General features: G+C 60.5%; 2 protein-coding genes across 8 annotated transcripts; one reads left to right on the forward strand and one right to left on the reverse strand.

Annotated features, from left to right (window-relative positions):
• Positions 1-464: 464 nt before the first annotated feature.
• On the reverse strand, positions 465-15,660 carry LOC119063114 (cytochrome c oxidase assembly factor 8). Of its 2 annotated transcripts, none has more exons than XM_037164269.2 (5): positions 15,488-15,656; positions 7,741-7,938; positions 6,650-6,713; positions 3,606-3,696; positions 465-1,524 (listed from the first exon to the last, which is right to left on the reverse strand). In XM_037164269.2, the coding sequence occupies exons 1-5, from the start codon at positions 15,608-15,610 to the stop codon at positions 1,419-1,421; spliced, it is 582 nt and encodes a 193-aa protein (XP_037020164.2). In that variant the 5' UTR covers positions 15,611-15,656; the 3' UTR covers positions 465-1,418. The 2 variants fall into 2 exon arrangements, with proteins under 2 accessions (XP_037020164.2, XP_037020165.2); XM_037164270.2 differs by lacking the exon at positions 465-1,524 and adding an exon at positions 1,536-3,512 and having other exon boundaries at positions 15,488-15,660.
• Positions 15,661-15,680: 20 nt separating this feature from the next.
• On the forward strand, positions 15,681-18,984 carry BAG5 (BAG cochaperone 5). 6 transcript variants are annotated; one of them, XM_037164262.2, is made up of 2 exons: positions 15,681-15,996; positions 17,407-18,984. In XM_037164262.2, the coding sequence occupies exon 2, from the start codon at positions 17,435-17,437 to the stop codon at positions 18,776-18,778; it is 1,344 nt and encodes a 447-aa protein (XP_037020157.2). In that variant the 5' UTR covers positions 15,681-15,996; positions 17,407-17,434; the 3' UTR covers positions 18,779-18,984. The 6 variants fall into 6 exon arrangements, with proteins under 6 accessions (XP_037020157.2, XP_037020161.1, XP_037020158.1 ...); XM_037164266.2 differs by lacking the exon at positions 15,681-15,996 and adding an exon at positions 16,016-16,237; XM_037164263.2 differs by lacking the exon at positions 15,681-15,996 and adding an exon at positions 16,249-16,476.
• Positions 18,985-26,746: the final 7,762 nt, after the last annotated feature.

Below are 26,746 nucleotides of genomic sequence, written 5' to 3' on the forward strand. Positions count from 1 at the left end.
CTTCTAGGAGCCTCGGGGTCTAAGCAAGGAAGTTGGGAAGCTGCCGGGAAGGAAAGGGCCTCTGGCTCTGGTCGTGCGTCCTGCGATGAGCCCACGAGCCCAAGTGTCGGGGAGCAAGCGCTCTGGGTGCCGGCCCACAGCCTGGGCCACGAGGTCCCCGTGCCTCCGAGTGGGTCGGTACACCCAGGGTTGGCAAAGGCCCTCGTTCACACGCAGCACGTGGGTGTGCCGCCGTCCCAGGGGTCACAGACACATCGCACTCTGCACGCCCTCCCGCTGCCCGGCAGGTGGTGGCGTGAATCCCCTGAGACACCTTTAGTGTCGGAAACAGTGCAGCAGGCACACCTGCCCCACCAACTCGGAGTTCACTTTCCCGGAACGAACTTCCTTCCAAGTGACCGTGCACTTGGCTTTGCTGTGAGGAGGGAAAGTCGTTAAAACCTCTTAAGAATTGACGGGCAAAATGAATGAGAATCGACAGGACCAGAAGCAGCTATTTATTCCAGCGTCGCTTTACCCAAGGAGAGGACCACCTCAGTGACCTTGACAGCAGTCCGTGAACTGGAGGAGCTAACAGCAGGGATTAAAATCTAAGAAACAACTCCTGCCTCCCAGCCCACAGGGACCTTCCCCCTGCCGAGGCCACTGTCCCTCATCACTGGGCAGACATGGCGTCTGTCACGCGCGGTGGTGACAGGCCCAGGACCTGCAGCGAGTGGCAGCAGAGGGGGGAGAATTCACTGTTACTTCCGTGGAGCCGAGCTCCATGCTGCCTGGTGCGTGACCCCACTCCCTGGTGAACAGACACGCGTGCTCCTGGGCGCTGGGCCGACAAGCCTCCCACACCGCCAGGCACCGCCCTTACAGAGCACCCAGGGGTGACACACTCCCTCCGGTTCCTGCCATTTCTCCCTGGGTATCACCTTCGGTGGCTGAACTTCACAAACCACAGAAAAAAACCAGTCTTCCTACTCTGTTGCCTCATTTTGGAATAAAAGCTGTTTGCCAAGTAGCTTGGCAACTACCAGGCCACACACCTACCAAGAACACGCTTGCCAACGTGGCCCAGCTGCGGAGGCAGGTGTCCCCTCCTGTCACCGAGGGCAGGTGGCCCCACAGCAGCGTCCCAATCAGTGTTGTTTAAGGAGTCAAACTTTTCAGGTGACATTTTATTTAATGTCTTCGTTTCCTCTACCTCAAATTGGTATCGTAGCCCTTCTGCAGCCAAGAGCCGGCTGGGAGTCCAGGCAGGACGAGCCTTGTGGCCTGGGTGCACCAGGCCCCGCCTCCTCCCAGGGCGCCCTGTGGTGACGTGAGCCCAGGGCCCCAGGAGGAAGGGGTGGGACTCAGGGCACTCACAGGCTTTCAGGTCCCGCCGCAGCTTCTCGGGGAGGCCTGGGTGCCTCCCAGGGCGGGCACTACCCGCCGGCCGTCTTCTGCCCCAGGCCCAGCTTGTTCCACACACGCTGCAGCGCCACGCGGCCCATGAAGAAGGTGATGGCGAAGTTACGCCTGTACCAGCCCCTATGGGGAAGCAGGGCGGCACAGTCACCCGCTGGACGTGCCGCCAGCCTCGGGGCACTGGGACCCGGCGCCCTCCTTTCCCCCCTCGGGAAGCCACCCGCTGCACCGGAACGTCACCAGGCTGAGGAGGCCCCACCTGGGGGTGCCCGAGCCACACAGATCCCGCCGGCTGTACCATCACCGCTGGTTTTTGCTAAAAGGCTCCAGAAGCCCAGGGGCCTGGAGAGACTCAGTTACTGAGGTGGGGCCGCGGCCAGAGGCAGGGAGGCCTCTTCTGCAGCCTCCGCCTGGTGGGGTAGGAAGCCCTCCACGGGAGAACCACCCTGTGTTCCCGTCACTGACACTGCAGGTGGGAAGCGGTGCCCTGAACGAAGGAGCGAGGCAGCCAGGAGCCCTGGCTGGTGCAGCTCAGTGGACTGGGCGCCGGCCTGTGCACCGAGAGGTCGCTGGTTCAATCCCCAGTCAGGGCGCAGCCCGGCTTCGGGCCAGGCCCCCAGAGGAAGGGGAGCAAGGAGAGTGACTCTCACAAATCGATGTTTCTCTCCCTTCCCCTCTCTCTAAAAGTAAATAAATGAAACCTCTGGGGGTGGGGCAGAGAGAAAGGCTCCCAGGAAAGACAAATGAAGCCGCATCCCGCCGAGACCAACGTCCTCGCCTTCAGAAGAGATGCTGCTCCGCCCACACAGGCGACCTCACAGGACAGGGGCGGGGCCGGGGGCGGGGCAGGGGGCGTGGAGACGCAGCGCCTCCTGTGTCCACAGGGGGGCAGGACAGAGGCTCCAGTGCCGGGGACTGTGGCTGAGGCTGGTCCTGTCCCAAGTGCCACCCGGGAGGACGTGAGGTTCAGAGAACCCAGGAGGCACAGAACCGGGTCCCCCTGCCCCCACCCCCCAGCAGCTCAGAGTCACAAGCGAGGGCACCAGCACCTGTTGCCCTGGGGGGCTCACCTGACCTTGGCCACCAAGCTCTCAACTCAACACTGCCACCGCCCGTCCCAAGCTAACCTCCGGCATCAGGCCCATTTCACAGGGAAACACGCATGCAGAGTACGTCCCACCTTTCCTAGAGACGGCCACAGCGCCAGCACAGCACCTGACAGAGCCTGCAGCCGACCAGGGCCACCCAGGACCCCCCCCGCCCCCCGCACAGGCCCTCTGCCCGCAGTCACAGGGGAACCTCTTTCCCCACAATCCTAGTTATTTGTTGGAACTGAATCCTCTGTCCTGCAGAATTCCCCACCCTCGGGGGGCTGCAGCCTCAGACTGTCGTCCTGACACAGTCCTCCGTGAACCCCTCACCCCTCAACACGTCCTTTCACTGTCCTCCTGAGAACTGGTGTTCCGGAGGCTGGGGGGCCTGACTTGGCCCCCGTGGTGCTCGGCCCTCCGCCCGCACCTCAGAGACACGGCCCAGGGATCCCCGGGTGCAGGGCGGTCCGCTCCGAAGTCCCCGTCAGCTCCCCTGCCCGCGCGTCCCAGCAGCCACGAGGGAGGACCAGTGCCCAGGCCCATTTCCTCTGCGGGGACAGGTGGCTCTCTGGGCCCTGCACTCCTGCTCCAGCTTCTGCCTCTTCCAGAGGCCGTGCCCGTTGCTCGGCACAGGGACCCTGGACGGCCAGGTGCTCTCGGGTCCCCCCCACCTTCCTCCCTTTGTCAATCTTCAGAAGAGAGCTGACTGCCTCATGGTCCCCAGAGGTGCCCCCACGCCTGTCGGTGTCATCGTGGTTGCAGAGATGTTTCATATATTTCTCATCCACCGAGGGCAGTTTCTTCGGCAGCATCTCTGGCCTGAGGGAGCCCCGTGTGGGGCCACGTGGCCCCGGGGCCTCCTTGCTCTCAGACCCAAGAGTCCTGGGCTCCTCCGGGGCTGCCCCTCCCCCGAGCCAGCTCCGCTTGGAGGGGCGTCCAGGCACCGCAGGGCGGCCGGCCAGTCACTTTCAGCGTCGACCTTCTCTGAAAGTGCGAATCTGAGTTTACGGCGACTTCCACCTTCGGCATGAAGGTCATCAAATTCAGGTTAAAAAAATCCTACCCAGTACAGACACAGTACTACAACCTTTAGGAGAAAGAAAAAACACCTACCTGTTATAATACATATGCTTCTGAAAATTTTTACTTAAAAACTCCTTGTAAAAGTCAGCCATTTCTTCAGCACTCAATGTCAACTTTTGACCTGAAAATAAATGTCAACTTCAGCATTAATACTTAAGGGAAAGGAACCCACACAAGACTATCAATCTAACAAATGAGTGTAGGCCCTGGCTGGTGTAGCTCAGTGGATTGAGCTCAGGCTGCAAACCAAAGGGTCGCCGGTTCCATTCCCAGTCAGGGCACATGCCTGGGTTGCAGGCCAGGTCCCCAGTAGGGGCCACATAAGAGGCAACCTCATACTGATGTTTCTCTACCTCTCTTTCTCCTTCATTTTCCCTCTGGACAAAAATGAATAAAATCTTCTTTAAAAATTAAAAAAAAAAAAAAAAAGCTTACAAGGTTGCAGGACACCCAACTCTGTTTCTTTGTTTTTAAAGACTTTATCTATTTTTAGAGAGAGGGAAAGGGAGGGAGAAAGAGAGGGAGAGAAACATCAGTGTGTGGCTGCCTCTCATGTGGCCCCGACTGGGGACCTGCCCTACGACCCAAGCATGTGCCCTGACTGGGAATCGAACCGGTGACCCTTTGGTTCGCAGGCCAGCACTAAATCCACTGAGCCTCACCAGCCAGGGCCCAGCTGTGTTTCTACACACCAGCAATAAACAATTTGGAAACAAGGTTAAAAAAACAATTCTATTGACGAGAGCACCAGACAGAACAAAGGACTCGGGACTGATCTGAGAGGGAGCGGAGCCCGGCCCGCGGGCGGGGTGAGGCCCCACTCGTGGACCCGAGGACCCGCTGTGGCTGGTCTGCGGGCGGCGCAGCCCCAGGTCGGCACGTCCACTCCTCACAGGGGAGGCCCGGCCGCCCGGCCAACACCTCAAGTGACCAGGCAGACGGAGGCCGGGAGGAAAAGGAAAGACCTGCTGCCCGAGGAGCCACGGGAGCCCAGGGCCTCGGAAGGTGACGTCTCAGCTGGGTCCCCAAGAACGACCAGGGTCCCGCAAGGCACAGAATCGGGCAAAAACTATCAGGGGCTATGAACCGGCACAGGCCTAAGACGCAGGCAGGTGAACCGGTGGAGGGGCCGGCCGAGCCAGAGTGGGAGGCGGGCCCGAGGAAGGGCACCCGGGCCGCGGGCCCGAGGGCTTCAGTGCTGGGGAGCAGGGCATGGGGTGGACCTGGGTCCCCATGGTGCACCTCCTGAGGGGCAGCCGAGCCCCCGCTGGGCCGGCCCAGACACCCCACGTCCCAGCAGCAGGCAGGACAGCAGAGGCCCAGGTTCCGCACACAGGTCACAGTCTGATGCTGGCCATCAAGCAGAAGCACCGTGAACACCGGCCCACACCCCACACCTGTGCATGGCGCCGGGCGCTGCTGGGCCTCGGTGACAGGAAACAGGCCGCGCCCCTGGGAGGGCCAGACGCAGAGAACCAGGCCTGGCCGGCTCTGACTCACGGTGTACGACTCGGGGCCAGCAACTCCCTCCTGGTGGTCACAGCACCGTCCACCGGTGTGTGGTCACGTCTACACCTGCGCTCGGCTTTCTGTGAAGTCCAGCTGCCCTTCGCCTCGGCTGCACACCCCCACCAGCATGCTGTTCACACCTAACTCGTCTCCCGGACACGACAGTTTGGCCCTCAGCCCTCGGGTTTGCCAGGTGCCGTCCTTGCAAGCCCCCCAGGCCTCTGCTTCCAGGGCACGGCCTGACCCCTGGGGCCTCGGGCTGCCTCCTCACACTGGAGAGCAATGAACCGAGAGGGAAGCAGAGCAGGCTGAGCAGCGGGGTCAGAGGAACTGGGACAGGAGGGTGGGGGTCCCGGGTTCCCTCTGGGCCGCCAGGCTGGGGGTGCAGGGTCCTGGGTCGGAGCCACAGACAGGTCAGAGGGCATCCTCACCAGCACGCCGCTCCCCCAGAGAACGGTCAGCTTGGTCTGTTAGACTCTCTACAGCTGGGGGCTACGTGTCTGAACTTTTAATCCATAAACAACTGACTTTCAATAATTAGCTTTGACTTGTTTGGGGTATATTTGTATCACAGGGGACAGGAAACCAAGTGAGTTCTTCTGGACCAAAGTAACTGGTTTCTACCACGTCATTTACTGAACATACCCTCCCTGGAGTCTGCGGGCCCGACCCACTGTGTCCTCTGCCCACTGGGGGGGACAGCCTGCCCCCCACCTCCCCGTCCGGTCGCCATCAGACGGCTGATGACACCTCCCTCTCCCGCAGCCTCTCCTGCTTTACCCAGTGAACCTTTAACTCTCAGTGAACACCTTGCCCTCGGTAGGAACACCTTGACACCATGGACGGGACTCGAAACGCCCCCTCCCGCGCCACGAAGGGTGGTTTGTCTCCAAAGCAGCCCCCACAGACCCCACCTGACCCCGTCGACAGACTTAGGGGGCTGGCACCCTCCGACCTTGGCCCTGGTCCACGCGGGTTCGTGGCCCAGGCGGCTGGAGGCCTTGCTCCTCAGCTCGGCCAGAACAGCAGCCCAGGCGAGCTGAGAACCGCTGGGGCCGTCCTCGGGACCCGACCGCACAGGTCAGAGCCGAGGGCCTTGTACTCGACCACCGCAGCTCTCGTTAAATGACCCACCCTCACCCGTGAATGTAAAAGGAACAGCACCCACCTTGCGGGTCACTCGGAAAGGAAAACAGACACACAGGCGAAGGGCCCGGCACAGCTGGAACTGGAAGCTGAGCCGCCCCCCACCCCAACTCGAGGGGCCAGGCCAGCGACGGAGCCCAGCTCGGGGTCACTCCACGCCCCTGCCCTTCGCTCTAGAGGGGCCCGGGCGAGGCTGAGGAAGGGCCGGTGCCTTGGCCCAGGAACAGACTTGGCTTTTGGGGTCCATGGTTTTGGACTTCTCATCAGAAAGTTTTTTGGGGGAGGTCAGAAATGACCCAGGGTCACCAGAGGGGGGCGGGCAGACAGCTGTTGCACAGAGTGGGGGACCCTGACCGGCCCCTCCCGTTTTCACCGCCTCATGCAGTCACTCGCCCAAGAAACCGACCCAGTGGACTGACCTGACTTGGCTCTCAGTCCCGGGCCTTTAGCTCTCAGTCTCGAGTGGATAAACTCTTCTTTTTCCTGAAAGAAGACAACATGGAAGGGCCCTTCCGTCTCCCGCCTCTCCAGCCAGGACGCAGAGCTGTTGGGAGGCCCGGGCACGGGTTTCCGGGGAAACGGCCTCTCGAAGCCTCTGGTCCACCTTCTGAGTGGTCGCAGGTCTCCTGCTTGAGACGGGACTTGAAAGCGAGCTATCAGCACACTCTGGGGGCACTGTCCACGGAGCACAGGACGAGATGCGCCCGCCCCGCCCCACGCAGCCCACCGAGGCGGATGGACCTAGGAAACCTGGATGTGCTCCTGCTGGACGAGGGCAGCTGTGCTTGTTTCCCACGCAGCTTGTTCACGAGTGTGCTGCCGGGGGGTCTGCACACCCAGAAGGGACGAGCACACGCCACAGAAGCCCCATCTCAGGAACCTTGACGGCCGTGTTTTGGTTCTGCTTCTCCCTTCCCCTCCTCCAAAGTCTCAGGATTTGTGACCCCGTGACTGATTGATACGTTCTAGGTACAGCTACGTGTTGTTTTAAAAAGTATATGCAGCCCTGGCTGGTGTGGCTCAGTAAACTGAGCACCAGCCTGCAAACTGGAGAGTCGCAGGTTTGATCCCCAGTCAGGGCACACGCCTGGGTTGCAGGCTGGGTCCCCAGTAGGGGGTACATGTGAGGCAACCACACACTGATGTTTCGCTTCTTCCCTTTCTCCCTCCCCCTCTGCCTAAAAATAAATAAATACAATCTTTAAAAAAGGAAATCTCAGCCTTGACAAAAATAGTACAAAGCCCACCCATACATCTACACACGCACAGGCGTGTGGGGGAGGCCAGGCTGAGACACGGGCATCGACAGGTTCTTGGAAACCAGCAACACGCGACCATACCGGTTTTGCAGGTCGCCTGACATAAACAAGACTTAAATGCCCAGAGCGCGGAAGGAACCACGGGCTTTCCAAGAACCTGCGGTAACTGAGAGACAAAGCAAACACTGAAGACTTAGCGCCCCCAAGTGGCCGCCCGTGTCACTGCTCCTCCCCAGGGGACAGACCCTCACCTTAAGAAAGGTCACGTTCTGGTTCGCCCAGAACCGCTGGTTCCACTCCTGGGTTTCTTGTCTTAATTCTCTGAGCTTCTGTTCCGCTGCCGATTCGTCTTTGGGGATGTAAAAGTGGACGGGCCGCAGGTTGGAAAGCTTGTCTGGTGGTCCAATCCAGTCCCGGTGAGAATGGCTAGGGGGGCGGAACCCCGAGGCCTGCAAGGAAACGCACAGTCAGCCAGACGGACCTCCGGCGTCGGAACGCGCAGTCCGGGCCGACGGGAGGTCCTGGGGGGCGTCCTCCTCCTCCTGCAGGACTGTGACCAATGCGCACATTCCCACCACGGCAAAGGGATTCAACGCGTGCACCGGACCCTCAGCCCGGGCCTCGCACCACATGCAAAGGTGTCCTCCCGGCGGACCCCAGACCTGAGTGCGAGACCCGCTCTGTAAAACCTGGGAGCCGCAGGGGAAGACGGCACGATCTGGGGTGAAGCCCCGATTTTCTCAACACGAAAAACAGTCCAGGGGACTGGGCGGCGCCGGGAGGAGGTGTCCGCTCTCCAACGAACACAGCGAAGCCAGTGAGGACAACCCGCAGGCCGGGAGAAAACACCGGCCCCCCCCCCCCCCCCGCACGCAGTCCAGCACCCCGCCCCCCCGCCCCATGTCTTTATCCAAGGCAAGAGTTCTCACAAAAGCCTGTATGTGAGGCTTTCTTCATGACCACCCAAACCTGGGAGCAGCCCAACACCCCTCCTCCAGTAAGTGACGTGTGCGCATGAGCACACCGCCCGGCCACGGAGAGCCTCAGGCGGCCCAGGGAGGCAGGCGCACTGCGCCACGCAAGCAACCGCCATCCAGCGTCCGCGTGACCCTCCGCCAGTGAGGACGGAGGGGCTGGGCAGGTACAGAGGGATCTCCAGGGCCATGAAAATGTTCCACGGACTGTGGTGCGCATGTTTGTCAGGGTGAATTTTAGTGAATGGAAACTGGATTTCAACAAGCCTGATTTTTAAATTATTTTTTCAATTTTATTTATTTTTAGAGAGAGGAGGAGGGAAGACAGAGGAGAGAAGCATCAGTCGGTCACTTCTCATGAGCCTCCCAACCTGGGACCTGGCCCACAACCCAAGCATGTGCCCTAACTGGGAATTGAACCTGTGACCCCTTGGTTCACAGGCTGCTGCTCAGTCCACTGAGCCACACCAGCCAGGGCTGATACTAAAATTAAAAAGTTATTCAGTTAATCCAAGGACTGCCTTTCCATTGGTCTTTTGAAGGATCGATGTAACCGAAGTTCATAGGGGAACACACAACTCCAGTCGGAAGTCTCTACACCTGGTTTTCTAACAAGCAAGCCCTGCAGAGCACTGGGGGGACCAGGATTCTGCCCCGAGCCCTCCCTCCAGGAAGAACCCTCCCTCCACAGCACCAGACAGGGGCGAGCCGCGGACCCACACACAGCATGTGGAGGTCCCAAAACAACAGAGAACCAGGCACCAGTGAGGGCAGACCAGGTGGCTCCACCTATGTGACATTCTGGGACAAGTACCCAGACCAGCGGTTGCCTGGGGTGGGGAGAGGGGGCCTGGAGGCACCATCTTGATCTCACCGGGGTGGGGTCTGCAAAGATTCACACACCTGTCAGAACGCACCAAATGCACCCTCACAGCGGGTATATTCATTTTACTGCATATAAATCACACCTTGACAAAGACAATTAAATGCACATCATCTTCAAAATTTTGATTTAGATAAATGATTTGGTGGACAGAGATGTCAAGTTTACAGATATGCCAATTACTGACAAACTAGCCTCAGAACGCCCAGGAGTTCTGAGCGAGCCAGAATTCCCCACCGTCAGGAGTGCTGTGGCTCAGAGGGTCGAGTGCTGTCTGCAAACCCAAAGGGTCACCAGTTTGAACCCCAGTCAGGGCACACGCCTGGGTTGCGGGCCAGGTCCCCAGTAGGGGGTGTGTGAGAGGCAAGCACACACTGATGTTTCTCTCCCTCTCTTTCTGCCTCCCTTCCCCTCTGTCTGAAAGTAGATAAAACCCTTGAACGAACGAGTGCCCTTCCATAGCTGCTGGTCTTTGGTGAGTATCTGTTTCCGCTCCGCCCTTCCTGCAGACTCAACGTCACTGCAGGCCATCGCCACCTCGGTCTGGTAGCTCCGCAGGCCTCTCCCGGTGTCACTGAGAAGTAACACTGGGCCCCTAAGAGGCACAGCCCAAGTGGAAGGTTCCAGACGAAGGGCTGGCACAGCCACACGGGCAGGAAGGAGGGCACCCTCCCTGAGAGAGAGTGACAGGGCCCCTGGTGGCAGAGCCACTGCCCGCTCAGACCTGGAGCACCTCAGACCCGCAGGTCGGACCGGACCGGTCCAGTCGGCTCCGGGCTGAGCACCCCGTTCAAGAGGCGCAGGCAGGACTGGCCTCTGTGGGTCCGCACGTCACCATCCACCGTCAAAGAATGGCGTCCAATCACAGCTGCCTATTGGCTTGTGAAACGAAAAAAGAGCTTTTAGAAACCACTCTCTGCAACTTTTTCTGGACCTTCTCCCCCCAGGCCCTTCTCAGAAACTGAAGGCAATGCCCACAGAGGCCCCCAGCGGGCAGAGGCAGAGGTCCCGGCAGGGCAGGGCTCCTGCCCTGCACCCGCCCCCTAACAAGTCTGCTCTGCCAGCAGCAAGGAGCAGAAGGGAAGAGTTCCCCCCACCCCAACAGTGCTGATCACCTGGTTTCCACCTTCCCAGGCCGCCCCCAGCCCCCACCCCTCAAAGTTCCCCACCAGGAAGGGTTACAGGAGCCACCCCAGTGGTGCTGGCCTCTTCTGGCCTCTCCCAGCCTCTCCAGGCTCCCGGCAAGTCACCCGAGCAAGCATGACACCATCCTCCGCTTCCCTTACAAGCTGGGAGGGCTGTTCCTCTGGGCTCCCCACAAACATCTCGCCTGCCTCTGTTCCCCAAGAACTGCTATTTCAAAGGGACAAGGGACTTGTGGGACGAGGGAGAAAGTCCTTTGTAAAAGGAAACGTCGCTTTGAAGTGAATAATTACTGTAATTTACAGTTCTTGCAGCACAAGCTTCCCCAGAGGAGGGGACGGGAGGGGCCGGAAGACCTGCTGCGACCTGACAGCCCTGGCCTCCCCCCCCCATCCCCGGGCCCCATGGGTGGGGTGGTGCGTGCCCTCACCTGCCTGAGGGCCCCTGCAGGGCTGCGCCTGCGAGCAGAGCTTCCAGCATCTGTCCCTCCCTGTAACCTGCCAGCTTCTCCGGTGCAGCCACCAGCCGCCAGGCTCCAGCTCTCTGCTCCCCCATAGGCTCCAGAGGCCCGCAGCACACACCCACCCTGGGGCCTCCCCTTCCAGAAGCCAGGACTCAGGGTGGGGACCTGTCCCAGCACCCTCTTCCCCACAGGCTCCCAAGGACAGCATGCGGAGCACCTGAGTCCCAGCAACAGGCGAGGGTGAGAGGAGCGGGACCGGCAGCCGGAGTGTTCGAGGGCGTCCCTGGTCCCTGGTTCCCGTCTCGCCTCCTCTGAGAGGGGAGCCAAAAGCCCCCTTTTTCCTCTAGAGGGTTGGAGACGCCCAGACAAACCAGCACATCCGGGCAAAGGGCCGGCACCTCGGGACCAAGATGACTGGATACCAGGGGCGCAAGGCTGGTTTAACATCAGAAAAGCAATCAATCCCGATGGAGCAACACACCACCAAGGAGCAGTCTTCTCAGAAAAAGAAAAAAGTCGAGTATGAATGAGGATGAGGCTCCAGGACACAGCTGTCAATTCACAGGAGACGCATGGTCATGTTAAGTCACACCATGGGGACGGGACCAGAAAGATCCAGGTGGCAGGGACTTTGAATGGGCACATCACATCCTTTCCCTGCCCCAAATAAACTGCTTTTCTTTAAAAAAAAAAAAAAAGGAAAGGAAAGGGATGGAGTCAAAACCTAGACATTAAGAGAAATAAAAGCACATCAACCAATCATAACACGTAGACCTCCTTCCACCCTGACAAAAACAAACTGTAGAAGAAAACAGTCCTGCCCTGGCCAGTGCGGCTCAGCAGGTTGAGGGTCGCCTTGTACACCGAAAGGTCACTGGTTCGATTCCCGGTCAGGGCACAGGTCTGGGTTGTCAGTTTGATCCCCAGTTGGGACACATGTGGAGGCAACCGATCTATGTTTCTCTCACATTGATGCTTGTCTCTCTCTTAAATGAGAATAACATAATCCTTTAAAGAACAGCCATTCCTGACATTTCTGAGACAATCTAAAAAAACCCAAGCATTGCCATTTACTGGAGTTAAGGAATCATTATCATATTTTTAGGTGTGACAATGGTCTTCTGTTTACGTATCTTTTTTTAAGGCCTCATCTCTCAAAGGTACTGAAATAATTGCAGATGAAGTTCAATGTCTGATGACTGCCACTGAATTACCGGGGACCGGGGTGGGGTGCGGGATGGGGGTCAGGACGAGACGAACAGTGACCAACAGGCCAGTGTAGCAGTGGGTACTGGACACAGAGCGATGACGCCTTGTCTTTGTCGCTCTCCACACGCACTTTCAAAGGGTCCTGAGCACAGGAACCGAGTCAGTGAGCCAGGGTGATTCCGCGCGGAAAGAGAGGGGTGACTCGGGCCACTCCACTGGGTGAAGAAAAGCATTTGGTAAAGTCACCAAGGCCAACCGTGGGGGGCGGAGCTGCTGCTCACCACCTACCCGGCAAACCTCCGAAGACAGAATTGGGTGGAAAAGATCTTTTACTTAATGGCAAGTTTCTGCCTAAAACAGCTGGGTGACGACAGTTGGGGCAGAGAAGTCAGTCCAAGGACGCATCAGGAACAGCCGCTCAAAGATCTGCATCACAGCGCGTGCAGAGGTTCAGGTTCAGGAACCGAGACCATACGGGGAACAAACTCCCGCTCCCAGCGCTGGCTGCCGTCACCAGGGCTTTGGGAACAACGGCAAGCATCTGCCTCACAGCCGTCCCTCCAAGACACCCAGAGAGAAGCCACCCTGTCACCTCGGCCAGCACAGTCCAAGGTTGCGCCGGGAAGCCCTTCTCCCACCCAGGTGCTGTGAACGTGGGTGGCCAAGCAGGACTCGTCGCTGTCCAGCTCGGCATCTTTCAGGAGCCGCTGCCCCAGGCCGCAGCACAGGCTCCACTGGCCACCACTGACACCGCCCCCACAAAGGGGATGGAACCACCCGCCCTCCTGCGCCCTGGCGCTCAGTTTCAGAAGTCCTCTCCCAGAATTCCATGCGCCCCCAAGCCAGTGGGTGTGTCCGGCCCTCCAACCTACGAGGGCCAGTGTCCCTCTCCCAGCCGCCATGTTCAGCAAGGGGCCACGTCTCCAGTCACCCCTGCGCAGAGCAAATGCCTCCCCCACTTCCTAGGGCATGGGGGGCCCTGTTACAGCGACATGAGAACCCTGGGCTGAGAGAGCAGAAAACCGGGCGGGAGCTGGCCTCCACGGCACATCACCAGGCACGTCACCCGACCGCTCTGGGTTCTAAATTCCTCACCCTTATGACAATGGAGCGGAGCATGGTTTTTGAAGTCTTCCCCTCCAGCTTTAATTTTTTCAACTAACTGCTGAAACCCTTTGTACTAGCAATGCCACGTTAACTTTAATATCCCATGAGACCTCTCACTGGTGTCTCATCTACTTTGAGTTTCAACTTCCTCCTTAGAATGTTTATTCTACACTTCGGGGTTTGCAGAGCATTCTCTGTACTGAAAATCTAAGCAAACCATGAGATCAGACTTCCATTCTTTGTTACCTATAAGTGCTACCCGTCCACACAGAGGGCCAGCTTCTTTGTTCCTTCTGATGCAAAAATCACTAGAAGAAAAAGCTCATTCCCTCTCTTCTGGATGTAACCACCGCAAGCACACACACTTGCCGTGTGCAGATGTGACGATCTCGGGACAGGCACTCAGTCTCCCAGTCCCCGAGTTGCCTCACCTGTGAAACGGGGGTGGCAAGAGCAACGACTGCGTAAACTCTGAGGGGCCGTAAGTCAAACCACGTAGGACTCTCGGAACAGCACTTGCAGGCGCTCAATGAACATTAACCATCGCCACAAAGGCCAGCGAACCCAGCCCACTGGGGGAGTGTGAAAGGCAACCAACTGATTCGATGTTTTTAAATAAAAATAGATTATATTTATGTTTAGAGAGAAGGGAAGAGAGGGAGAAAGAAAGGGAGAGAAACACAAGCCCCCCAACTGGGGACCTGGCCCACACCAGGCATGTGCCCGACGGGGGATCAACCAGCGACCCCCCACTTCACAGGTGGGCGCTCAGTCCACTGAGCCACAGCAGCCAGGGCGCGCTGTGGTTTTCAGTCTTCTCCACGATCACGATGTGCAGACAAGTTAAACAATGACATTAAGCTACACAGATGAGGAGTCAGCAGGCAGGAAGCAGCTCAAGACCACTTCTTTGGAGCGCCCAAGCCCAGGTTCTGCGACACTTTCCTAGCAGGAACTAGAACCCGGCAGGAGGTACACAAAGATGGGACAGAAACGCAACACCAGCGGCCCCAGGTGAAAACGGCCTTTTTCTGCCCCTGCTGCATCTAGGATAAGGTGCCCCACCCAAAAAACATCACCGGTGCCATCGTCGTGCTGAAGCCGGGCAGGGTCTCTCGGGCAGGGTCTTTCGCACAGGTCGCCAACTCCACCTCCACAGGGCTGTGGCCCAACAGGTGCTCAGCACTGGACTGCCACAGCAGAGGGCAGAAGGGGGCCCTCCTGGGGGTCCGCACCCCTGGGGGGCGGTGCTGCCTGCCCCGCCAGAGCACTCCCAGTACCTGCTCAAAACCTCTCTGCGCCAGGAGTGGGGTGCTGGGTGGGGTGAGTGGGATGACAGCGTATGTGAATCGAGGTCAGAGCTGCCATCCTGTATCAGGGGCCCAGCCAGGGGCCCAGCCTCTGGGGGACCCGTTGCCCTGGTTAACTCCTCTAAACTGTCACCTAGACAGACTTCCAAAGCCACATTTACAAAAGAATGTTAGTAACAACAGACCAAAAGGCACGAAAACTCACAGGCAGACACATTTTCGAATTCTTCAAACAGGCTCTTTTGTCCCCTTATTTAATGACTGTTGCAACCAGGCTTTCCAGCCCCCCTCGTTAGCCCGTCAGCAAACCTGATGTTTGGGTGCTTTGTTTAACTATTCCATTAGTCAACACTTCACGTGGCTGCTGGAATAAAGGCCTCCGACTCCCCGAAACACAACATACTTCCCCGGAGAAGTGCAACTCACAGAACCTGCCTGCCGGACACAAGCCTTGGCGGCTCTCTGGTCAGGAATACACGCACGTGCGCGGTTTCCAAAGAAGAAAAAGGGGTCAGCGTGAAGTCCTACAAAATACGATGACGAAGTTTGCCAGCGCTTGAGGAAAAGCACTAACGGTCTTTTTCTTGATACTAAAAATCTCAACAAAATCAAAATACAAACAAACAAACAAAAAACGAGCTGTGCGCCTCACGAGTTCTTTAAGGAAGTCACCCTCGAGGAGGAACGAGGCACGTACCAACCGCCAGCTGGCCCTACGACAGCAGCAAGTCCATCACCTGCGCGGGCGCGTAGCCTCAGCTCCCCAGGCCAAGGGGCGGACCCCGGACCCCGGGGCTCAGCGGCGGCCGCCGCAGTAGGGCGCTCAGGTTGCCGGAGGCACAGGTGTTCCAGGGGCGCGGCCTGAGCGGGCACCCCTCCCGGCCCAACCCCTCCGGGAACCCCGCTCACCCGGCTGGGCGCCGCATCCCTGCACTCGGCGCCGCGCTCCGGGAGGAGCCGACAGCTGCTGCCGGCGAAGGCGCGGCTCAGAGGAGCGTGACGGCTCTTTCCCAAGGCCCGCCAGGCGGCCATGGCCCGCGTCCCCCACCAGCTCCCACAGCGCAGTCGCGACGGCGCGCCCGGCTGCCTTACGACGCGTCGCAAAGCCAGAGGGCGGGGAGCTGTGGGCCGACTGTGCTTGTTCCCCGTGTCGGATGGACTGCGGGGGCGGCGGGACGGCGTGGGCGACCCCGGCAGCCGCTTCTTAGCGGCGGCCACTCCAGGCTGCAGGACACGGCAACTAGAAGCGGACTCCGCGCGGAGCGCGACCTGACGGCGGAGGACGTTTTCCCAGGATCGTGGGCGTTTGGCCCGGGGCGGGGCTGCTGGGCGGGCGACTGTCGGAGCCACAGAGTCAGACGGAGTCGGCGGCGGTACGCGGGAAGGCGCAAGCGCGCGCGATGGCGCACGCGGCCCAGGTGAGCGCGGCGCGCCGGCAGCGCCAGCTTCCTCCTTCTCCGGCTGTGCGCACCCCCCACCCCAGGCGCGGACCCGGAGGACCGCTCCTGCCCGGCGCTCGCGGAGCTCAGTGCAGCCGAGGCCTCTGGATCAGCCGCGGGCGGGGCGGAGCCGGATCTCCGAGTGGGACTCGCATCTCCTCCCTCCTGCTCCATGGGCGGGCGGAACGCTGCCGCCCCCACCTCCGCGGGCCATTGTGAGGTCAGGCTGGAGAGCGCGTCCGGGGCCCGGGCGACACGCCCGGAGCGGCCGCCAGGGCTAGTACCTGCCACCGCCACCGCCGGCCCCTTCACCCGCTGCCCGGTTCAGACCTAGCCGGGAGGGGCGAGAGGGATGCAGCTTGGGGCCCAGGGCCGGTGCCGCACCCCGTAAAGGGCTGATCTTCCACCTCGCCACTCACCTACGGGAAGCCAAGACCAAACCAGTTAGCTCTCTTCTGGGTAAAGTGCCGGGCGGGAAGCGGAACGCGGAGGAAAGAAGGCGGGCAGCCTGCCCTTCGTGGCCTCCAAGAGGCGTGTTCGCGGCTCGGACACCCGCGAGGGACTGGTTTCCATCGATTATCTATTTCTTTCCAGTGAGCTGTTTCCTAGAAACCCAGGAGCATGACGGGAGGCTAGTGAACTCGTTATTTAGTTGTCACATTTTGGGGGGGAGGGGAGGGGAGCATGATAGGGCCGGGGAGGTACGAGGCTTCCAAAGCCCAAGATGGTGCCCTTTGGCATAACCCCGCGCCCTTCCCTCCCTAGGGAATTTCACATCCCGCGGGGAAGGTCTGTGAGGTGCTGGCAGGGTCGAGGGAACAGAGGACCCTGGAAACGGCCCTTCAGGGGCGTCTGGGAACTGCGGGTGTATGTTTCTCTTAGAATTACTTTTTCCGGAAACTCGGACATAGATAGCTTTTGGCCAGATGGAAGCCGAGATAGGCTGGTCAGCCTCGAAGGCCGCGGAGTGGCTAGTTTACATTCCACAAACCGGCCCTGCCAGTGCCGACCAGCAGTGTCCAGTGTTAGACTAAGGATGCCTGCGCCGTCCGGGCTGAGAGGTCAGACACGTTCAGGCCCCACGCAGCAAGAGCGCCCTACTGCTCCAGGGGCCCCTGGAGGGACTGGCGCACTGGGCCCGGAGCTGCAGCTCGCAGACCACAGTCACCCACTGGTCTGGGGCACCAGGCGGTGAGGGTTCTCAGGAGCAGGAGTCAGTGAGTCCCTTCTTCCTGCCCCTGTGCCCGCTGTTCCTGGACTGCAGTAGTGACCGGCCCTTTTGAACATAGCTTTTCAAAACAAGCATTTTAGAATCCATTAATTAATACGTGGCTGCCATTCGGCAGAGATTCTGTCGTGTAATAAGCTGTGGCTCTCGTCCTCTTTCAGTGCTTGTGAAACCGAACCCTCCCAAAGCATGGACATGGGAAACCAACACCCTTCCATCCACAGGCTGCAGGAAATCCAGAAGGAAGTGAAGAGTATGGAACAGCAAGTCGTCGGCTTCAGCGGCCTGCCAAATGACAAGAGTTACAAGAACTTGGAGAGGATGCTAATGAAACAGCTTTTTGAAATAGACTCTGTTGATACGGAGGGGAGAGGAGATGTCCAGCAAGCCCGGAAGAGGGCGGCTCAAGAGACAGAGCGGCTCCTCAAGGAGCTAGAGCAGAACGCAAGCCACCCGCACCGGATGGAAATACAGAACATCTTCCAAGAAGCCCAGTCCCTGGTGGAGGAGAAGATCGTGCCGTTCTACAGTGGCGGCACCTGTGAGACCGTGGAGTTTGAGGAAGGCATCCAGGACATCATTCTGCGGCTGACGCATGTGAAGACGGGTGGGAAGATTTCCTTGCGGAAGGCGCGGTACCACACCCTCGCCAAGATCTGTGCGGTGCAGGAGATCATCGAGGACTGCACGAGGAAGCAGGCATCCCTGCCGCTCCCCGAGGATGCGCACCCTTCAGTGGCCAGGATCAATGCGGTCATGTGCGAGGTGAATAAGGCCAGAGGCACCCTGATCGCACTGCTCATGGGCGTGAGCAGCGACGAGACCTGCAGGCATTTATCCTGCGTGCTCTCTGGGCTAACAGCGGACCTGGATGCTTTGGACGTTTGCGGGCGCACCGACGTCCGGAACTACCGAAGAGAGGTCGTGGAGGACATCAACAAGCTACTAAAGTACCTGGACCTAGAGGACGAGGCAGACGCCGCCCGCGCCTTTGACCTGGGGCAGAATCACTCCATCATAGAAATAGAAAAGGTCCTCACAAGAATGCGGGAAATTAAAAACGAGCTGCTGCAAGCCCAGAGCCCCCCTGAGCTGTACCTGAGCTCCAAGACAGAGCTGCAGGGCCTCATCGGCCAGCTGGACCAGGTGAGCTTGGAGAGGAACCCGTGCATCCGCGAGGCCAGGAGGAGAGCGGTGATCGCGGTACAGACGCTCATCACGCACATAGACCTGAAGGAGGCCCTGGAGAAGAGGAAGTCGTTCACGGGCGAGGAGCACCCGTCTCACAGAGCCGTCTGGAACATCCTGGGCCACCTGTCCGAGATCTTGGGGGAAGTGCTGTCCTTTGATGGGAACCGAACCGACAAGAACTACATCCGGCTGGAGGAACTGCTCACCAAGCAGCTGCTGGCCCTGGACGCCGTGGACCCGCAGGGCGAGGAGAAGTGCAAGGCCGCCCGCAAGCAGGCCGTGAAGCTGGCGCAGAGCATCCTCAGCTACCTGGACCTCAAGTCCGACGAGTGGGAGTACTGAGGCCGCCGGGCCCGCTTCCGGGTCTGCACTTTGCACAGGCGCGCGCGTGCGCGCGGGGCGCTTCCGGGTCGTCGGGCCTGCGTGTGACTGACGCGTGCATATTTCAGTCTCAGTATTTATGATTTAAGCAAATTATATTCAGTATCTGCTGCTTCCGATGTTGCAAAACAAATGTCATTACAGCACACTGATTTTTTTCATTTGGATTATCTGCATGTTGTGTTTTGTTTTTCCATCTGAAAATGGAATAGGGGCACCTTCTGTCATTTTTAACTAGGTTGTGCAGAAGCAAAAAAATGCATGTTCCAGAATCTGGAAACAGCCCCAGCGAGCAGGTGCCTTGGTGGGGGGGGGGGGTTGGTCATGTGCCAGCTCTGAGCCCCCAGCCGAGCTTCTGCACTTCGCCAGCCAGAGTGAAGCCCAGGGACTTCCTGTTTATAAAGCCCAACGGGTCCCGCCCAGTCAAACTGGGCGGGGCTGCTTTTTTCAGAATGGTCTGTTCTTTCACAAGGTTTGTCTGAAAAGTGTATTTCTCCCCATACTCTGCTTGGTGGGGGGGGGGCAGTTTTTTGTGCGTGTGACAGGAGAAATGATGAGAATCCATAGCAAAGAAACCTTTGAGACTGCTGTGCAGGGGACCAAACACCCACAACTTAGAACTACTTTCAAGTTGTTTTTTGTAAAAACTTAGTTTTCCTTAGTAACTCACAAGGATGGGAGCATTTTGATGAAGTCGAGGGACCTTGAGAAAAGGACCACCCTTCCATGAGGCGGGACCACGAGGACAGGACGAGTGGCCGGCATCCTGCATAGGTGGCATCTGACAGCTGCTTCCGCCATTCATGCTGTGCACGGGCGTGCTCATGAGCCATGGCCAGCCAGGTGGAGCGGGCGCCATCTGCAGCCGCAGGACCAGACCTGTGCTGCTGGTGAGGCTGTTGGCCATCAGCTTCTGGCACCTTCAGTGTAGCACTCCAGGGCCCAGGTTGGGGACAGGGCTCCGCATGCCTGCCGGGCCCCCTCTGCTCATGTGACTGGCTCGGGGCTTCTCCCCGGGTGGGAAAGAGCCAAGACAGCCTGTCAGTGTGTGGAGTTCTACTGCTGCTGCCACAGGGCACGTATTCCCGTAAGTTCTTCCTGAGGCCCCGGGTTGCCGGCGATGAACCTCGGAGTCCCCAGAAGTGCCTTGACAAGGCGATGCAGCCAGGGTCACACTTCCAGGCCACCCTTTCTGAGATTGCCTTTCACAGGGTGCCCACATTGCACTTCATCTTTGGAACTCCAGGCTTCTGTCACCTCTCAGTAATTTCGTAACTTCGTGCAAACAGCTAAATATAGGGCAGGTCGACGAACAGCCCCGTGTTTCCCCACCGCACCTTTTGTGAGGTGACAAAAGCGTGTCCCTGGGCAGACCACTCTGCATCTGCCTGGCCTTCCAAAGCCCTCACTGGTTCCTTCCTGCTAGCACAGGGGTTTGCTGGCCTGTCAAGGTCCCCAGGAAGGGAGCCCCTCCCATTTGCACACCCAGCTCCCAGCAACCGAGTGCGCTGTCTCAGTATGAGTTAATTGGCGGTTCACTTTGGCTAAAGTCACCGTGGGATCACTACTCTGGGTCGTAACTGGAGGGTCCGCACAAGCAGCTGAGCTGGGGCGCTGGGCCTTCCCTGTGAGGCACCCCAGGCACCTGCCTCAGCCGAACTTCAACTTCACAGCCGAAGGTCATGGGGCCCTGTCTCCTTCAGAAGCATCATTCTTCACTAACAGCTCTGCCTGCTGTTCATTTCTCAGGCTTCCTGCAGGCTGTGGAGAGCCGGCTCCCCAGGAGCGTGTGGGGGTGGGGTGTGGAACCCGGCCACTGTCCCCTGGCTGTACTGTGAGTCACCAGAACAGACCAGCCTTGAGGGTCGTCATGGTGTGGGGCTCCCGTGTGGTCTGTCCAAGTTCCTTGTACTACACTTTCCCATAATGAGCCCTCGTGACACATTCCTGACCCCCGTCCGTGCCGAGTCCTCTTTAAGTCGGGCTTCTCACGTGCTGTGCATTTGTGATCTGACGTGAGAACCTGTATTAGAAGTAAAACCTGCCCCCTAAGAATGCGTGGCCAGCCTTCGGCAGTGTCATCCATATTTGTGCAGAGCCCAGCTGAGGGTGTCTGCTCTTGCCCCGCCCCCATCGGCCCAGCCACAGCAGACAGCCTGTTGCCATCCGAAAAATAAACGCAATCAGCATTGTCAGCCAAGCTCACTTCCGTGCTCTGTTCCTCCGCAATGATTCCGCACGTTGAAGTTCCGCCGGTTTCCTCGGTTGATCCATCTGCCAATTTCCCCCTGGTTTTTAAGGGTCTAAACTGACCCTCTACATACGGTTTTTTTAAGCAAAGCTTTTCCGCTTTTGACTCATCGGGCACTTACAATAACTGGAGACATAGTCGCCATCGAATCTGGTGTGTGCCAAAGGCATGTCACTCCAGCATGTTGGTTCCTGTCCCCTCTGTACTGACCATGTTGCTATCCTAATAGTATGTCTTAAATATTCAGGATCATTCAGGAATGTACATGTTAGCATAACCTGAATTACTTAATGAAATTTTAAAACCCTTCAGCTGCCCTTTGTAGTGGAGATTGGGCGGGAGCCTGTGTCGATGAGTCCTCTGCCGCAGAGAGCGCCGAACCCCACCCAGCCCGGCTTCCACACGGGACCCCCGGCCACCAGCGCCTCCCGCGCAGTCCAGGCCCGGAACCCGTGAAGGCCCCTCATGGGCCTGCACAGCAGCAGACAGCTCGGGCCTAAGCCCCGCAGCCCCTGGGCTGGGGTCTGCCTGGCCCTGCTCTGTCTGCTGACACGGGGTCCTTCACACCCAAGGCAAAGGCTGTGGCCTCATGGAATCAATGCGGCCTGAGCTCCAAAGGGCAGGACCGCTTTTCACGGGAAGCAGAAAGGCTGCCTTGCACCAGCGTCTTTCTCTGCCCCGAGTCTGTCTTGAATTACAACTGGGAAGTGGGTCCTCCAGCTAGTCCTCATGGTGGGGGTGGTCTTGACCCAGCACCCCGGCCCCAGGCCCCTGGCTCCCTCCCTGTCTGACAAACACAATTTGCCTCCATCTTGTCCTCGTCCCAAGGTCATGGTGAGTGGCTGGGTCATCGGCAGAAGGACCTTTCGGCTCCTGAGCCCTACCCCACTGCTGTCCTCTCACAGTCAGGGCTCAGAGGCCAGCTGGGTCCGCCTGCCTCACTTCCCCGGGGAAGCCCTGGTTCCTGTCCCGCCCCCTCACCCCTGACCCAGCCACTCAAAGGAAGGGCAGGCGCTCTAGGACCCACAAGGCAATTGGGGCGGCCCTGCGATGGGGGGGCCACGTGGTCTGCAGAAAGTGTCCAGCCTGACTCTGCCGCCGGAGGGCAGGATGCCACGGGGCCACGTTGGCTGCGGGAGGAGCTTTGGGCGCCTGGGGAGGCAGAGTTGCTGGGCCAGAGACCCCCAGAACAGAGAGCCAGGGTCCGCTGGCCTTTGGAACCGGGCACTCCTGGGGGAGCCCCTCCCCCGGCCCGAGCAGCCCTAGCAAGCCTGGCCTGGTGACTTTGGCCCTGGATGTCGGCCAGGTGCTAGGCCTGTACCCCAGCGTCCCAGAGTACCCCAGGGAGTCCCTCCAGACGAGACCCCAAGAGGCTTGTCTGAGTTTCAGTGCGTTGGGGGGCCTGCCCGCCAGCGGGGAGAGGGCGGGCCCTCAGCACGAAGCACCTCCACCTTGAAGTCTCCAGGCTGGTTGCGCCCCGCCCGTCTGCAGGGTCTCCGAGCGGCCGCCAGGAGGCACCCACGGCCCGGCTTGGCGGAGCTCCGGGCGAGGAGTGCGCAGTTCGGAGCTGGCAGGCTGCCTACGCGCAGTTGTCGCGCCTGGGCCCCTGCCGGGCGCACCTGCTTCGCAAGGGTGGCCAGGTGGCCGCGGCGGTCTGGCTGCACCTCCTGCCCGGGAGCGGCGCGTGCGCTTCTGCTGGGCCGGCCCACAATCCGAAGTCCCTGTGAACCCTGTGGGTGTCACAGATTCCAATTCGCCCCTCCTGGCCCTGGTGTCCAGCAGGCCAGTCTCAGGCCCTGGCCAGCTCAGCCCACGTGGGGTGACAAGCATGGGCTGGGGCCGGGAGGTCTGGGCGCTGGGCCCCAACTCCAGGGAGCCTCATCCCCACCCCTGGGTAACTGACCCCCGACCTCACGCCCACACCAAATTCGACATCACTGCCAGTGCCACCGCCTGGAGTGCACCCGCAGGCTCTGTGGTGCTCTGGACTTAGACAGACCCTCTGGCTGACCATGCTCCGCCCCTGGGCCCCCTAGGGCTGCCATGTTTTGGGGTCTGGGGCAGCAGGGCTGAGAAAGTTAGGGAAGCTGGAGAGAAGGCAGGGCCCCAGCATGTGGGCAGCCTGGACCCTCGGGGCAGGAAGGCTGCTGTGGGCAGTGGGTGGGAGGCTGTGGCTGCCCTGCTGCTCCTGGGGCTCAAGGAGCCTGCCAGGTCCTGTCCTTCTCTGAGCCTCAGTGTCCCTCTAAGAGTCCTCCCAGGGCCCACCCCGGCCGACAGGGCCCCCACACTGTACAGAGGGGTCCACAGCGCCAGGACAGCTCAGGGGACAGCTGAGGTGCCCCTGACACGTCTGGAGGCCTCTGGAGGCTGGCCCCACACCGCCCCCGCAGCTGAGTGGGATGGGGGTGGGGTGGTGGCACTGGTGCCCATGGCTGAGCCTCCTCTCCTGGGGCCCAGCAGCGCAGCCCAGGGCACAGCTGGGGGGGGGGGCTCACCGCTGCTCTCCAGCAGCTCCCTCCCCAGTGCTCAGGCTCCACCCTTTGATATCAGTCTAGGGCCAGACTCGGGTGAGCCCCATGGTCACTCCCCACCAGCATGTCTCTGGGCCCCATCTGTGACGTGGGCAGCGAGCTTTGTGGTGAGACTGAGTTCAGTGAGATGCACAGGGAGCCTGGGGGTGGGGGTGGCAGCAGCCAGCGGGGCCCCCACCTCCTAGAGGGGAACCCTCACCTCTTCCCTGTAGGCCCGTGCGGACCCTAAACCCCAGGCCTGCAGAGCAGCCGCCTTCTCCCTGTAGTCAGCAAACAGACAAAGCAGCTGGGCGGTCCTGGCCCAGGCCTCTGAGGCCGGCTCCAGGCTGCACCTCCCCTCCCCCTGCTCTCCCTCCTCCGCCCCGGAGGGTGTCCGGGAAGCCCTCGGAGACACGAAATGCAGGGGCTCCTGCAGCTTCACCCAGCACCACATATGGTGTGCATGCATACTGTGCATGTGTGTGTGCACGTGTGAATGAATGTGTACGTGTGTTGTGTCTGCATGCACATGTATGTGTGCGTGTGGCAACGTGAAACGGACACGCCCTGCTGTGATGCCTGGCTAGCCTGTGGGTGGGCAAGGGGCCTGGGGGAGCGAAGGGCTGGGAGCCTGGGAGCAGCCCCCGATGGGGACGGGGCCAGCAGGGTGGGGGGGACGCCTGGCATGTGCTCAGGCGTCCTGGGAACGAGGCCCGGGAGGAAGCCCGCAGAGCAGCGCTGGCGGGGCCATAGCAACGCAGCACAGAGCCCTGGCCTACTTACTCCACACACACACACACACACACACACACACACACACACCCCTGCCCCCGGCCCGGCTCCCTGCTGTGGGCGGGGGGCAGGGCCTTTGGGCTTCTTTGGGCCCACATGCCCTGGCCTTTGGGGCTTAGTGTCCTGCAAGCTTGGGGCCTCCTCCTGGTCCCCTGCAACCCAGGTTGCTGGCCCAGGCCCCGGAGAGTGTTTCCTCAGTCGTAAAGGGGGTGCAGAGATGCCTGGCACCCAGCGGGCAGGCACCGTGGATGTCTCCAACCCCAGAAATCTTGGGGCTCTCTGTGCTGCTTGGGTGACTGCAAGCCTTGGAAGTCCCTGTAACCCACAGGGACCTGTGACCCAAAGGCCTCAGACCAAAGCCCCCAAGTCAGGACAGAGTCCGGTGGCAAGGGTGGCTGGTCACTGAGGACGGAGCCTGAGCCGACCGCACAGCCCCTCAAGAAACAGGGCCCACGGCAGGGGGCTCTTCACACAGGACACCCTCTCGCCTCTGTCATCGGCCTGGCCGGGGCTGGGAGACAACCACTCTGTGGAGGAGACCCCTTGGGCCCGACACTAAGGCCCCTGGGCTCACTGGGCCTGTCTCCCAGATGGACCTGGCCTGCCCGCGCGGACCAGCTCCCCACTCACTGCCTCCTCCTGCAGGAAGCCTGCCCGGCCCAGGGCCCCGGGGAGAGAGACCCTCGACTCCAGTGGGAGGCTGAGCAAGCCGCCGGACGGGACGGGTACATTTGTGGGGCAGCTCCAAGGTCTCTGGGGGACCTGTGATGTCCATGTGGCCCTGCTGCCACTGGCCGCCCGGGGCTGCCCCGACGGGGAGGGTCTAATGTGGGGTCACCTAGGTGCAGGCTCCCTGAGGAGGGAGGGCTGAGGGCCAGCAAGGCTGTGAGGACCCTTTGTGGAGCGCCGGGCCCTGGGGACGCACAGGAAGTCCTTAGCCCCATGGGTGGCTGTCACCTGACACCGTGCTCGATAACCAAATGTCTTCCTGCCTGCACCTGGGGAGCACACCGGGCTGCTGTGTGAGCTCAGGCCTGGGCTCCTGCTGGGCCTCGGGGTCCCCACGGGGACAGACTGGGGCGTCGGAGAGCCCGCTCCGCCAGCTGAGTCGCCCTCGCCTTGCCCAGCCCAACCCTGGAGCCCGGGGGTTGTGGCGACCCCCCCACATCTGTCCCCATTTCCCTCCAGAGGGTAGCGCCCGCCCTACACCCAACTGCTGGCTCCTTCACCGGCCAGGCCCTCTGCGCCCAGGGCCCATGTGAGGGACGCGTGAAGGAGTCGGGGTGTATGAATGAGTGGCCCAGGCAGGGGGAGGGGCAGCAGCCCCCGAGAGTGGGGGCTGGGGGTCACTGAGGTGCGTGTGTGCCCCCCCCCCACCAGACGCAGCTACCCACCCCTCCCCCTCCACAGCCCCCCCTAATTTATGCCGTGAGGGGGTGGCCACATGCTGGTCCCCCGAGTGGCAGTGGCTTTGTCCCCAAGCGGATTCCCAACGGCTGGCCGCCTTCGGGAAGAAAGGGCCCTTCTCTGGCGGGCGATGAGGTCACCGTCCACTGCTGGGCACACAAAGGCCCGGGCCCCCACCCCGCCCCGCTGGCAGCTGCCTCTTTGTCCTCCTTCTCCAGCCCAGGAGAAACCCTGGCCCCTTCCCCACAGTGGGAGGAGTGGGGGAGGGGACGGGCCACCCCCCTTTCTGGCCTTGCTCCTCATGAGTGACGGTCCCTGCTGAGGGGCAGACTGATCCCACACCAGAGCCTGCGTTGGGCCCAGGGCCCCCGTGAGGGCTCATCCCATGGGGGGGTCTGTGTGCAGTTGTCTGGGTACCCGGGGTAGGAAAGCAAGTGGGGGCCACGGGAAGGAGAAGGGGGGCTGCAGAGTCAGCTGCTGAAACTAGAGTCTGCCTGGACCCAGGACTCGTGTTCCTGTGCTCTGTGTGCCTGCGTGTCCCTGCCTGTGCTGCGGGGGCGGTGCTGGGGGCCTCGGCCAAGCCAGCTGCCCACCGGCTTTTCTCTGGGCCACTGTCTATGAATTGGGCAGCAGCACCCACTTTGTCGGGGGTTGAGAGTTCCGTGAGGTGTCCCCACGCACTTCTCCTTGCACGAGCCCAGCTGGGGCACGAGCCCTGTGGGTGCCCTGTTCCTCGGGGTTGGGGGCCTGAGGCTCAGGGAGGACAGGTCCTTTCCCCAAAGCCCCGGGCTGCAGCGGTGGGGCTGTGAGAAAGGCGCAGCCCCCCGCTTTCCTAACCTTCCCCCTGGAGCAGTCAGGCCAGCACCTGCCTCCGGCTGCAGGGCCCACGCTGGAACAGGCCAGCCCAGCGGGGGTCGGAGCCCCCAGGGCTGTAAGCCCTGCATTGGGGGACGGAGGGGGCGCAGCGGG

This window comes from Artibeus jamaicensis, unplaced genomic scaffold, assembly GCF_021234435.1.
Source record: "Artibeus jamaicensis isolate MK-2021 breed Jamaican fruit bat unplaced genomic scaffold, CSHL_Jam_final contig_444, whole genome shotgun sequence".
Taxonomy (NCBI): domain Eukaryota; kingdom Metazoa; phylum Chordata; class Mammalia; order Chiroptera; family Phyllostomidae; genus Artibeus; species Artibeus jamaicensis.

What these genes read in the sequence shown, in the direction of transcription:
- LOC119063114 (XM_037164269.2), bottom strand. Translation starts at nt 15,610, where the DNA reads ATGGCCGCCTGGCGGGCCTTGGGAAAGAGCCGTCACGCTCCTCTGAGC. An exon ending in GGGACTGAGAGCCAAGTCAG is followed by an intron (nt 3,697 to 6,649) that starts GTCAGTCCACTG and finishes ATTTATTTTCAG; the next exon opens with GTCAAAAGTTGACATTGAGT. An exon ending in AAGCATATGTATTATAACAG is followed by an intron (nt 1,525 to 3,605) that starts GTAGGTGTTTTT and finishes GCTTCCCCATAG; the next exon opens with GGGCTGGTACAGGCGTAACT.
- BAG5 (XM_037164262.2), top strand. Translation starts at nt 17,435, where the DNA reads ATGGACATGGGAAACCAACACCCTTCCATCCACAGGCTGCAGGAAATC.